The sequence below is a fragment of the Fusarium tjaetaba genome, assembly GCF_013396195.1.
Source record: "Fusarium tjaetaba strain NRRL 66243 chromosome Unknown NRRL66243_c0000113, whole genome shotgun sequence".
NCBI lineage: Eukaryota > Fungi > Ascomycota > Sordariomycetes > Hypocreales > Nectriaceae > Fusarium > Fusarium tjaetaba.
The window spans coordinates 105,596-119,170 of NW_023501309.1; the positions used below are offsets into that span (position 1 = coordinate 105,596).

Here is a 13,575-nt window from a genome sequence, read left to right on the forward strand (position 1 = left end):
CTCTGGAACCGGAAGTGGCTTATCAATATCTTCTGGGAAGCCCCCAGGCTGAATAGGAACGACTGTTGGGTCGGCATCGTAAATCCTAGCATCTTTGAGTCTAAATCCTGTGCGTCCCGATTGCTCTGTCCTTACCAAGTGCCCCCAGGGGTCTCCTTCCGTTCAAACACTCGAATCCGGTCGAAGTAATTCTCTGCCTTTAAAGCTGCTGCGGAAATAGCACCTGCCAAGACAGACGATTAGCTCTTCCATAAATCGTCAAGCGGGGTGAAAGGGTAAAGAATCACCGGCAGCTCCGGCTCCAACAACCGCAACAGACTTGACGTTATAATCTCCCATAATGAATTTCCGAAATCGATAATGTTATTATTATGCCAAAGATAAGTTCTTGAAATCTAAAAAACTGAAACGACTGGTGATTGAGTTCATATTCCTTATCGCAACACGCCATATGCTGAGATCATTCATCATATTCGTCATGTCCAACATCTATGTCACCATCGCATCACGTGAATCGTCACTGATCACACAACGTTTGATATAGGAGATGACACAATGCCCGAACATACAAAATAAAAAGCCCTATTGATACCACTATTATTATTCCATTCCTACGATCACTGAGGCTTTGCAGTCGACTTTGCCTCTTTTAGCTTTCTCTCCAACACGTCTATGCCACCAAGTTGTTTGACAGTCGAGTCAAAGGTGCCCGTCGGGAAGAGAGTACCTATGCGAGCTAAACGAGCACTACCGCCTCGAGATATCAAAAAAGGTGGTTTGCGTTGACTCAAATCTCCAGCGACTTGTTTCGCCCAGGTCGCCGCATCAGGTTTGCTCATCCCTGCTTCATTGCCATTCATGGAAGATTCGATAGTCTCCTTAGCGACGTTGTATATCGAGTCCTTGGGAAGTTCAGCATCCGGTGAATTGTTGTGAAAAGTGGATTTGACGCCGCCGGTGGCCAGGTTGATGGCTCGGATGCCAAAGGGGGCGAGTTCGACTCTGAAACTCTCAGTCACGCTGGCTGCAGCTGCCTTGGATGCTGCATAAGTCCCTTGGAATGGGATACCAGCTCCAAGAAGACCCGATGCAGAGGTGTTGTTGATAAGTAGAGCGCCGTGGGTAGACTTGAGAAGCAGAGGAACGAAGGCTTGGGTGACCCTGATGATAGAAAAGACATTGAGTTCAAACAATTCGTGGCTTTTGGTGATGTCAACATGTATAAGGGGCATACTGTAGCCGCTGCCCGCATTGTTAAGCAATGCATCCAATGAGCCGCCTGTCATTTGCTTGACTTTCTCAACAGCTGCAGAGACGGATTCATTTGAGCCAACATCCATTTCGATGCATTCGAGACCGGCTTCTTTGACTTTACCCAGCTTGGCTAGGTTACGTCCAGAGGGGAAGACACGCCATCCACGGTCTTTCATTGCCAGTGCCAGGGCAGAGCCAAGACTGCCGTCCGAGCAGCCTGTTATCAAGATGGTGCGCTTGTCAGACATGGTAAAACTTTGGTGTTACACGATGTTTAAGCCAAGGGGTGATGACGAACGAAGAGGTTGATTATGGCTCATGAAAGTGGTGTAACAGGATGAATCTATTTATATGATATGTTTGCTCCATGGCTTTTACTTCCCTTCACGCTCTGCGATTAATTTCGATTTCGCACTCGCATAACACGGCCGATCAGTTGCGCCGCCTCAAATGGTTGGTCATCATACCTGAGAGCGAGCGATCTTTTTCAAGCCTTGTGATTGGATCAGTGGAACTCCGATGTTATAACCGGGACATCACCATTCCCCGAACCTTTTTGCGTCAAATCGTTGGGCAGACAACTTCCTCAGATCTTGAAGAGGAAACAGAACAGAATAAACGAACAGTTCTAGGCCATTGGTCTCGTTTACTTTAGGGCACGCGAATATAGAGATGGAATCATTGGAGGTGACGCTGCCAAAAACCCAATCCTTCCCTCAGAAACAGTCTAAAGTAAGGATGATTCAGTAGTCTTGTGTCTTTATATGATCTATGGTGTATTACCCAACTATCGAACTGATGTCGCGTCACTGCTTTCCGCTACTTTCCACGACATGTGGTTACCCTTGAATCGTTATCGGGGCAATGGTTGCTCCGACTCTAGGGTGGTGGAGTTGCGGAGTTTCATGCCAGCCGCCTCTCAGACAAGACATTTAGAATAGTGACCAGCATCCACTCACTTCCTACCCATAGCGTGCTCAATCTCTCTAAGCGCAGCAAGTACCTTCTCATCATACTGCCTTCGTCCAACAATTTGCAGGTTGATAGGCATACCGGCGTATTTCTCGGGACTGTACAAATCATAGTTGAACTTGTCATCCTCGTTCTTTGGGACGTAGTCTACATCCTTGGGGTCTTTCTGAGGATCGACTGTTGTTACTGGGAAGACTGCAGCGGGACTAGATATTACTGTCAGCGGAGTCTGGGGGAATGTCACTAGGATAACTTACTAGTCAAGCAGGTTCCAGTGCGAAGTGTAGCCCCAGTATCGCGACTGATCGTGAGGTGCTGCGGCTCCAGGGAATGGCGGGCACAGGATCACATCAACCTCTCTTCCATCGTTCTTGCTCGTGTATGACCACGCTCGAGCATATGCGGCCCGATAATCATCACGCTTGGTGCACAGCTAGAAAGCTGTCAGTACTGCCAAATCAACCATGCCAAGTCAACTTACCTCCCAGAGCTCATGCATCGTCAAATCCTTCACACTGGGCTGTTCTTGTATAATGAACTTTGTCAAAGGAAGAACAGGCTCTCCAGCGGCCTCCATGAGCTCAAGAGCCTCCTTGCCTCCATCGGGCCAGTACAATGCCGAGAGAATCTCCCATCCCTTCTTATGGTCCAAAGGCTCACAGTCCCAGTCTACAACTTCCATACCAGCCTTGCGGCAAGCTTCTGCAACTTCCTTCAGAGCTCTTGTCATGGGAGGATGGGGCTGGACAACACCGTCCCACCACTGAACCGCAACCTTCAGAGGTCTGTCGAATTTGTAAGGTGTCCATGGCTTGACTGTAAGGGAAGGATCAATAAGCCATGGCTTCTTTGATACGGCAATTTCCATAAACAGTTCCAGGGACTCGCGGTCGACCGTCATCGGGCCAGGTGTTGAGGAAATGGTCTCCTTGCCTGCCATGATCGAACGCGCACCCATGACTGAAATCCGCTTGAGAGTTGGCCTATACGGGTTTAGCAAAGATACCGATCTGCCTGTCCACCATGGTAACTCACTTGAAGGCATAGATTCCGTTGTGGGCAGCTGGACATCGAACACTGCCTCCGATATCACCGCCAATACCCTATTCAGGTTAGTCGAAGCTCATGTCCTGGAAAAGATTACACATACCAAGATGCTTCCACGGAAGCCGAGCAAAGCTCCCTCGCCACCACTGCTGCCGCCAGCCGTCAAATCACGGTTGTAAGGGTTGACTGTTCGTCCATAAATATTGCTGATGGTCTCAAGATGCATAATAGTTTGAGGTTGAGTAGTCCGCACATAGAAGACGCAGCCTTCGTCATACAAGTGGTCATATAAAAGGTTAGAACCATGAGCTTTGCCGATCCATGCAACGAATGAGGCGTGAGTTGAGACATTCTCGCCGACCATGCCATGATGTTCCTTGGTAGAAATGGGAAGACCAAAGAGCTTTCCCTTGGGTTCCGGTAGTGAATCGAGATACTTGGCTCGCTCAATGGCTTGATCCCACATAAGTTCAACTAAGCAATTGGTCTACTCGATCTGTTAGCACCGTGTTTGGTGTAGATGGGAAATGACTTACAGCGACCTGAGCGAGTGCAGCTCTCCGCAAGAATGCACGCGTCACCTCCTCAACCTTGATCTCTCGCTTACGGAGGACATCGAGCAGCTCGATCACTGAATACTTTTCTGTGATCTCAATCTCACGTGCAGTCAAGACACCTTGAGGAAGGCTTTGAGAGCTAAGAGGAAGCTCATCGGGGATGCCCTGGAGCTTTGGTTCAACCTTGTTGAGGCCGATATCGCGCTGTTGCAAGGCAGCTGATACTGTTTCTTTATAAGATGCCATGATGTCTAAGTTTATCTTATCAGTTGTTAGTGGTGTATGAGTAAGGGTGCTAGGGAAAAGGGGCACAAACTATAGTCTGTAAGATTAAAGAAGAAGTATGAATGAAAGAAGGGTTAAGTTGAAAGAATGTCAACTGATTACATTCTCCAAGTCATTCAGGTCATGTGGGGTTGGGGTCAGTATCGCCCGTCGGCTTATCCTATGCCGCTATTGGCAGGCCGAGCCGACGATATCCAACCGCTAAACCCCGCATTTGAGCGCCCTTTTCATTGTCAACTTGTCATATCAAGCGATAACAAGCCCAAGTTACAGTGCATTCGACAGATTAGATAGCGTGGAATTGGTTGATCCTCACGTGGGGTAGCACCGGGACCCGAGATTGCCGGCGATAAAGAAGCGACACGGCTCCGAGTCTATCGGGTCCTATACAGTACTCGGGGCTTTCAAGGCCTCGGATAATCCTTCTAGAACGGGAAATTGTTCTAAATTACGCCGGACTAAATCATAACCTTTAAATATTTCATTATATCAGTAGATCATTGCTGCCCCTATCCATCAAGGACAACACCGTTCTTGAATTGTTTGGCTGATGTTGCGTTTTACCCATGCTCAAGTCTACAACGCAGTTCGCCGTCGGCCGATATATCCGCAGATCTCGCCAAGGTCTCACTAAAAAACAGCCTCATCACGTGGACTTCATGCATACCGCCATTCAACCCAAGATAGCTTCATTCCCGCACGGGGATCTTTGCGGCGCCATGCCAAGAACTGACTCAAACATGAATATTCAAGATAGACAAAGGTGTTGTCGGGGCTATAGTGAGATGCCCTAGCCATGAATGGCCACATGTCTTTTGTCTATCTGAGAAGCATGCCACATGGCTGGGGCCATGGGTGAGAGCTCAATGATGATTTTAACATGTGTGTGAACTTAACAGGAGTCGAATGCAAGATAAGCAAGTTGTACAGCCTGTCCTTTGTCCATTGAAATTAGTTTTAATGCACAGAGTGTTGAAGTTTGAAAAGAGGCTTCAAAGTTCAAAATGCGACTGAAACTAAAAATGAGACTTAGTTAATTATGCCATTGAGAGCATGGTACAAAATACGAGACTAAAATAAGCACCCGTGCGTTTGTTTAGAACTATACCTGTTGACCTGACGGCAGAGAAACAATGGATGTAGATCACTAAGTGGAGTTTAAATTCAGGCTTCGGCATGAGCTCGTCCGTTTCATAAGTACACACCAACCGAAGCAACGCCCAGGGTATCCATGCTGGGATGTCCGGGTACCTGCCTGGATAAAAGCGTGGAAGGGTAACTTAGCATAGGTGCAAGGCCTGAACCTGCATCAGATCTTTGTTAGCGTCTACATAGAGAAGGCAAAGGAAAGCAGAGCGATCCTATTCACCCATTTTATCTCACGTTTAGAAGATCCGCATCGAACGAATCTATCACATTGCACCCATTCGAGTTCCATATCAATCGAAATGCCTATCCAATCAAGATGGACTACACCGACGCCTCGAATATCTCTACCTGGCTGGGTCTTTGGAAGCGAACAGCATGGCCTACGCAATGAAAAGATCGCGTTTGTGGATGCCGATGACCCAAGCAATACCTTGACAATTTGGGAGTTCGAGCTGTACTCAAAACGGCTGGCAGTAGGCCTTCAACGTCTTGGTGTCACGTCGGGAGATCGTGTCTTGGTATTCTCCGAGAATGGAATCTTTGTCCCATGTCTGTTCTTCGGCATCATTATGGCGGGTGCCATCTATACAGGCGCGACTTCATCAAGCACGGCTTTGGAACTCAGCTACCAGTTGAAAGATAGCGGTGCAAAAGTTCTCATTACCAGCACGAATCTTATCGGAACCGCCGTCGAATCAGCACAAATCGTTGGCCTGGAAAAGAGTCATATCTTTCATCAAAACGCACGAAGTCCCCACTGCAAAAATCGGCCTCATGGCAGCGTACATTCGTGGACTGAGCTTTTTGGTCCTGATCACGAAGCAGAAAGCTTCCAGTGGTTTGAACCGCCGAACCCTGAGACTGCTATATGTTGCCTAAACTCTAGCTCAGGTACAACTGGCCGACCCAAAGGCGTAGAGGTGACGCACTTCGCCTACGTTGCCAATGGTGAAGCGCATCTCTTGCTTCATCGACTTCAGAAAGAAGCTTGGTCTGGGCCTTATCGTACTCGCGCGCTCTGCTTTCTCCCACTCAACCATGCTGCGGCACAGACAACATTCATTGCCAATTATCCCAAGATGGGCGTGGAGACCTATATCATGGGGCAGTATAACTTCAATGACATGCTCAGTCATATCGAGAAGTACCAGATCACCGAGCTGATGACTGCCCCACCAATTATCTCATCGCTCGTGGCGAACTCGGTACTGGTGGACGATAGCCTCAGGAGCGTGAAAAATGTCATTTGCGGTACAGCGCCACTCGCTTTGTCGCTAGAACAAAGAGCAAACACTCTCTTCAAAGTTGATGGTGTCATTATTCGCCAGGGTTGGGGTATGACAGAATTGACGTGTCTGGGAACCATGAACGATCCTCGTCTACCTGGCTCTCCAGGTTCTGTTGGTGAGATAGCACCAAACTCAGCTATCAAGCTGATGCATGGGGAGACTGAGATTACGGAGGCCAACAAACAGGGTGAACTCTGGTTTACCAGCCCCACACTCATGGCAGGATACTGGAAGAATCCTGGAGCAACCGGAGAGACCGTTATCGACAAGAATGGGATACGATGGCTCAAGACAGGAGACATCGCTTATGTAGACTCATGGGGACCAGGTGCTAACATCTACCTCGTGGACCGTTCTAAAGAAATTCTCAAGGTGAAGGGATTTCAGGTTGCACCCGCGGAGCTCGAAGCAACTCTTGTTACTCATCCTGATATAATCGACAGCGCTGTTATTGGTACCGACATTCAGGGTCATGAAGTCCCAAGAGCATATGTCGTGAGGCGCCCTGGCTCATGTCTTACTTCTCACGATATAATGAGTTGGATGGAAAGTAAGGTCGCAAGCCATAAGCGCCTTGATGGTGGCATAGTCTTTGTCGATGGTATTCCCCGAACTCAGGTTAGTGTACTGAACCTCACATGTTATATGCTATCAGACTAATGAACTATTACTACGTACAGTCGGGCAAAATACTGCGCCGGATACTGCGTGAACGCGCCAAAAAAGAGACAAAGGTGTTCATACCAATGAAGGCAAAACTGGCATAATACCAGGTTTTAACCCATGCATGATAGAAAATAGATAATAGACTTTGGATCAAGTCACAAATTGACTCTATAAACTAAGAAATGCCGACCCTTCTCCCCTCCCTCAGATTTGGTGACACTTTGACGTACAGACATTTCCTGGCGAGTTACATCCTCATCACCGCCGAGACCGATTGAGGGATTATTCAAGTGCTCAACTTGCAAGAAGCCGAATGCCACCTCTGATCTGTTTGCTTGAAGCCTTGAACATGAACCCCCCTCCCTATCATCTCGCACTTTAGGCACTCTAAAGGTTTGCTGCGCCTCCCTCAACGCTAATCGGAGTATCCTACCGCCTTAAACTTTAAACAAGGTGATGCCGATAGCCGCTAGTTGTTGAAGCACTAGACAACTTGTTTCAAGCATGAGCCATTGTGTTTCAATATAATTGGTGGTCTCTACCAGGCCCCTGCGGACACTTGGATATCGTCCAACTCAACAGCAGGCGCACCAGTGATGCATAGCCTCTCTTTCTCATCTTCTCGTATTAGAAACCGGCAGCGTTCATTAAGTTACCACAGCGGAATGCGGCTTTTGCTCGGGCCTCCAGCGCGCACGGTCATTGCCATATTACGTAGTCTGAGATGCTGAGGGGTTTTGGTCATTGAAGCAGTGTAAAGGAAGCAGTCCAAGCTTTTCTCAGTCATGCCTGGTACGAGCGATATTTTACCTTGTTCCTAGCTGATCAGAGAGACACTTATTTGATTCGAGAATAACTCTGAAAGGCATCTGTGCTTCTGAATCTGAGCCGAAGCTCCGTAGTCACTGATTGGTACGATCCACACAAAAGAAACTCTAGCCAGCCCAAAGCTGATATTCCCTCCAAATATGAGCAATTTCAATCGAAATGACGACATCCCGTGGTCTCAATGAGTAACTGCCGAAATCCGAAAGCTTCGTCATCCTGGAAATCATACCAGACAAGGCAGCCGTCCTGAGCTCCCAGGTAAGTGTCAGCGAGGGCATTTTCGTATGGATATGTGCAAGCGTACCGTGCCGAAACTTGCGTAAACCCTGATTGCAACCACACTCTGTCGATCCAAGGAACCTTTGCTTCATGGTCGAGCTTTTATAGGTTAGACTTGTGGGTGAGAGCTGAAGATCACCATGCTGAACTCAGTGTATCGGAGGGGTTCTGATTAGCTCGTTAAGATCCCTGTTGAACTTAAACAACCGAGTACAACAATGCATAACGAAAACGGTTTATGCAAGCTTCAAGGCCGTTGAGTTTGGGTTCCTCGGATGGGGAGCATGAAAAGCCATAACTTACATTTTTACACCCGCTTGCTTGTGTTTCGAACTTGATTCTCGGAAAGAAGTCGTAGATTGTATCTTCTGAAGGGCAAGAAACCTTAGCTGTGTAACTAATCGTGGCTGCACCTACAAATCAACTTCTCCCTACCTCTTACCAAAGGAAGGGCTTATTTTCTCAGAATTTCTGAACCTATCGCCATTTAATCCCCAACGACATCATGTCAGTTGTGCATCCACCAAAGAATGATCAATATCCTCGTCTCAACGCACTTATCGCCGAGGCAAAGCAGAAGTCACCGTTCTACAGCGATCTCTACAGAGATATGGTGACTACAGGCCAGCTAACTCCAAAAGACGTCCCTCTGATCGATCATACCAAGTACTGGGCGGCCTATCATGACTCCGAACGTTCGGTTATGACCTCCTGCCAGATCGACGGCATTCTGATGAAGACAGGTGGTGCTGGAATACCTCACAACTGATCGTGTGGCCTCCTCACTAATCTGATTTAATGTGTAGGCACTACTGGTATCCCTAAGTTTACCAGCTACTCTCAGATAGAGCTACTTCGGACTGCGTCCCTCCTGGCAGACGGACTTCTCCACGCAGGTCTGCGTGCAGGTGACAGAGTCGGCAATCTCTTTTATGCCGGAGATCTCTATGGCTCATTTCTGTTGCACATTTTGAGCGTTATTTCTCTGCCTATACCTGCCATCCAGATACCAATCGGAGGCTTGATGGCGCCCGATGTTACTGCTGAGCTTCTACGAACATGCCGTGTAACGGCCGTGCTCTCAACCATAACATCGTTGGTCCGTCTGGCCTCTTATTGCCGCCCCAAGCAAGAAAGGTTCCCATCAGTGACGGCTGTCATGTTTGGTGGCGAGCCAATGTTTGATGATCAAGTCTCTGCGGTGGCTAACCTCTTCCCTAACGCCACTATACACAGCTGTATATATGGCTCGATAGATGCTGGTGTCGTCGCCGTGTCTGCTGGAAGACCAGATCCTGCAGAGCATATTGTACTCTCAGCCGCAGCCATAGTTGAGATCCTCGTCGATAAAGATGGTGACCTTGTTCCGACTGAACAACCAAATATCCCCGGAACACTCGTTGTTACCAATTTGATCCGAGACCTGACACCCGTCATTCGTTATCCAACGGGGGATCGCGCAGAGTGGGTTGATAAGTCAACCTTCCGTCTTCTTGGCCGTAACAACCATGCCGTTCGATTAGGTCCTGTTTCTCTAGACATATCGCATTTGCGTCAACTGGCTAGAGCTGTTTTGAAGACTGTGGCTATAGAAGCTTTCCAGGTAGTAGTCACCCGTCAAGATTCGAAGGATGCTATGTAGATAATGATCAACACTGCCGAGCCCCCTCCTGCAGCCTCTGGGATCGCCATCATTGAGCTGTTGAATGAGCAGAGACCTATGTTGAAGAAGCATATTGAGATGGGTCTGGTTGCTCCGGCCAAGGTTTGTTTCAAATCCATCTGCGATATGAAAGTAAACCCACGTAGTGGGAAACTACCTGAGATTGTCGACCTGAGACTAGGCACTGTGTAAATATTCTATGGATTGTCGAGTTTGTAGCATATGTAGCTTATAAAGGGAACATTCCAGCTCGAACGTAGTACGGTGATCCTGGTCCTGAATATGGGCCTCTGGCTCTGGCGATGTACACAGGCGACATTTCATCATCTCACCCTAACGCCATACGTATCAGTAGAGTGCCTTCAAGTGCCGGATCTACGGATGGCTCCGTTCATAATTGTCCGATACACTCTTTTCCTACGTAGGTTTAGACCTATGGATGATAACCACACGCTGGATCGTAAGGCGGCTTGCGTAAACGACGACGGAATCACACGGCACTCCGGCATTCAACTGCGAAGCTATCTGATGTGCCGGCATGGCTCGGATGGTCTAACGGATAGTAGTGCCTCGCGCTAAGCCCAGGTGCCCGTAATCAATGGCTATACGAGAAACGGCATTGAGGGGGCTTACAATCATACGATATGTAGGCTCTCATGTAGTCCATCTGCCGTTTAACTACCAGCAAATGTATAGAAAAGTGCCTGAGAGCTAATATGTTTATGGCATGTTGCTTAACAGGGGTGATAAGATAAGAAAGAGAGATACCCCTAAAATTGATCGACATTCCTCCCAGGGCACTACGTTGGACAAGTCACACTGGTACCAAACTTTAAACTCGAGCCATGGGTGTGATAAGCCAACTAGGGCTGTCGATCTGATCACGGTTGGCATCAACCCGCCTGAATAACCCCTCAGACTGGGAGTAACTACCTAGTGCGAGGGAATATTCTGTTAACTCATCGTCTGCCCGATGGATACGAAAACTAGGGTCGAAGCGAAAGTTGCATAAAAACACGAAATTGGCAGTGGGTGGACGGGCGTAGCTGGGCTTACGTCACGTCAATGCTTTTATATTCACCAAGGACACGGACCTTCTTATGCTAAGGTATTTATTCAAAGCTATTCAAGCTTCATGCAGTATCGCACGTATGGCATAATCAGGAAGGTCCATTTCTATCATGCACTACTCGAGCTGAGCTCATCCAGGGCTGGAGTCCTTCGGAAGCCGAGCGCCATGTCCTCAGTCTCTCTGTGAAACGAAGGTTCTCGGTACACTGCCTCTTGATGCTGCAAGTTGAAGATACTATCACCTGTGACTAACCCAATCGAGCTTGTCAAACATGTCACCAGTATCTTGGAATCCAAGCCGTATATAACGCGACCAAGTATCATGGTCGCCAAGTAGTATCCCTCGTATGCAACTTAACTTTTGCGCCAAAGCCTCAAAATGAATCTCTCTCTTCTTGGATCTCCGCATTCAAGCCTCTCCAAGATGCAGCTTCTGTTTGTTGCTTTGGCTGTTACCATCCTGACGTACCTTCTGATCTCAACACTGCTCGGTATCTTTCGTGCTGTTCGTTCTCCACTTCAAAAGATTCCAGGACCATGGTACGCACCATTGACTACTTTCCACCTACGATATCTCTTTTCTACTGGTGAAATCTGGAAGCTTGTACAGCGCAGTCACACAAAGTATGGCCCGATATGTCGCCTTGGTCCAAGACATGTCTGGGTTTCCCATAAAGAGTCTTTGAAGCAGATCCTGTCAACCATTGACCTCCCCAAGGTTGCCATGTATGCTGAGATTTCTCGAGATCGAACGAGTCCAGGTCTCTTTGGGGAAATGTTAGTATGGAAGTCCGGCCTTGACCAGATCATGGCCCGAAGATGAGTTGTTCTAATAAGTCTACAGCCGATTCCATCCGCATAAGCGCCTCAAGAGGTTCTTTTCCCCGGCGTTCACAGTTGGCTATGTAGATAACTTGGAGGCAGTCTTCAAGGGCGTAATGCGAGACCTTCTCCAAACCTACGCGACGCTTCTGGCTGGAAATACTTCGACTTTAGAAGGTGTCCAGACTGATCTAATGGATGACCTTCACAAAGTCGCACTTGATATGTACGCTTGAAGCACACCAATGGAGTTCAGCATCGGTATGTCTTGATGCTGACAGATGCGATAGCATGGGAGAAAGCTCATTCAGTAAGGGCTTCGGGCAGGTGAAGCCCAATGAACCATCTGGCGATCCGCAGATGGATGAGACATGGAAGTCCGTTCCGAGAGCCATCTTTGACGGTCTGGCAGACCGATACAAGGTGCGATTTCAAGTACCTGTTATGAATGTATTGCTTATAAGTGATCGCTTCATAGTACGTCTACGTCAAAAGGTTCTTACGCCGGATTGGGTTCAATGTCGAGTTCGATTGGCCCAAGCAAATGATTATGGTACAATAGGTTTCTGCTGCTGACAAGAGTGTCGCTGACGTTCAAAGGCTATTGACTCAATCGTTCGTCAGCGCTCAGACGAGAAGCAACACTCGCCAGATCTCCTCCAGCACCTCATCGAGAATGGTAAAAGGCCAGATAACGAAGAGGCAATGAATTCGCGGGATATCCTGGACCAGATGTCCGAGATCCTCCTCGCTGGCTCAGAAACGACCTCTGGTACTATTGCCTGTTTGTTCTTGGAGCTTGCACGCAACCCTCGAGTTCGTGCTAAGCTACTCTCATCCCTCCCTGCTATCAGACATGATGACATTGATAATATTATTGTGAGCAAGACTGTTCGAGATTCAGAGGACTTCCAGTACCTGGAAGCTTGTATCAAGGAAAATCTTCGCCTGCATCCAATTGCATCTGAGATGGGTCGCCGTACCGGTGACCAGTGGATCAATCTAATGGGATACGACTTGCCTCCACACACAGTGGTGTCGGCCTCTTATCGAGATCTTCATCGCAATGAGAAATACTGGCCAGATGCATTGAGCTTCATCCCCGAGAGATGGCTCCCTGACAATGAGAGAGGCGATTACCCTGCAGCTGAGTATGTTGTTGCAACCCCTTGGAGGGACACATGCTGACGTCCCCTGGCAGTACGACAGCGTACTTTCCTTTTTCTGCCGGAAGGCACTCGTGCATAGGCATCAAGTGGGTCTTCTTGACTTAGTACCTTCGAAAATTATTTTGCATCATACTAACCCTCGATCTCTTCACAGTTTTGCTTGGGCGGAGATGAGAATGATTGCTGCCAATATCCTCACCAGATATGATATCACAGAGGTACCTGGGCAAATGGTCGACTTTCGCCAGTTTATTACCATGCAGTTCAATACAGGCCACTGGAATGTGATTCTGCAGAAGCGGAGGTAACTGGCACTACCTTGCTAACAGATACAGAATTGACGATCACCTTTATGATCAGGAGTGAAGGTTCACCGATCCTGGTGCACCGAGTGTTAGTATTTGCGGTTATAAGTCCCCTTATGTACTTGAGCTATATTCAATATACAAGAATCCTCCCAGCCACTTCTCCAAGCGCCTCGTCCTCTCAATTCATAACTGTCATCAAGTTTCGACAGCCCTCAA

General features: G+C 48.0%; 5 protein-coding genes across 5 annotated transcripts; 3 read left to right on the forward strand and 2 right to left on the reverse strand.

The window, feature by feature from the left end:
- Positions 1-617: 617 nt before the first annotated feature.
- FTJAE_5894 (estradiol 17 beta-dehydrogenase) lies at positions 618-1,502 on the reverse strand (the record flags this gene model as incomplete). Its single annotated transcript, XM_037352449.1, has 1 exon — positions 618-1,502. One exon carries the CDS (start codon positions 1,500-1,502, stop codon positions 618-620), a length of 885 nt encoding a protein of 294 aa, XP_037206948.1.
- A 707-nt stretch (positions 1,503-2,209) lies between these two features.
- FTJAE_5895 (general amidase) lies at positions 2,210-4,076 on the reverse strand (the record flags this gene model as incomplete). The annotated part of the gene is made up of 6 exons (XM_037352450.1): positions 2,210-2,432; positions 2,484-2,659; positions 2,708-3,209; positions 3,262-3,329; positions 3,377-3,760; positions 3,810-4,076. The coding sequence occupies 6 exons, from the start codon at positions 4,074-4,076 to the stop codon at positions 2,210-2,212; spliced, it is 1,620 nt and encodes a 539-aa protein (XP_037206949.1).
- A 1,487-nt stretch (positions 4,077-5,563) lies between these two features.
- Positions 5,564-7,320, forward strand: FTJAE_5896 (4-coumarate ligase; the record flags this gene model as incomplete). Its single annotated transcript, XM_037352451.1, has 2 exons — positions 5,564-7,171; positions 7,234-7,320. 2 exons carry the CDS (start codon positions 5,564-5,566, stop codon positions 7,318-7,320), a joined length of 1,695 nt encoding a protein of 564 aa, XP_037206950.1.
- Positions 7,321-8,831: 1,511 nt separating this feature from the next.
- Positions 8,832-9,968, forward strand: FTJAE_5897 (AMP-dependent synthetase ligase; the record flags this gene model as incomplete). The annotated part of the gene is made up of 2 exons (XM_037352452.1): positions 8,832-9,072; positions 9,133-9,968. The coding sequence occupies 2 exons, from the start codon at positions 8,832-8,834 to the stop codon at positions 9,966-9,968; spliced, it is 1,077 nt and encodes a 358-aa protein (XP_037206951.1).
- A 1,471-nt stretch (positions 9,969-11,439) lies between these two features.
- Positions 11,440-13,417, forward strand: FTJAE_5898 (cytochrome P450 monooxygenase family 3 subfamily A; the record flags this gene model as incomplete). Its single annotated transcript, XM_037352453.1, has 6 exons — positions 11,440-11,837; positions 11,905-12,108; positions 12,164-12,305; positions 12,361-12,435; positions 12,483-13,033; positions 13,387-13,417. The coding sequence occupies 6 exons, from the start codon at positions 11,440-11,442 to the stop codon at positions 13,415-13,417; spliced, it is 1,401 nt and encodes a 466-aa protein (XP_037206952.1).
- Between the last annotated feature and the right edge of the window lie 158 nt (positions 13,418-13,575).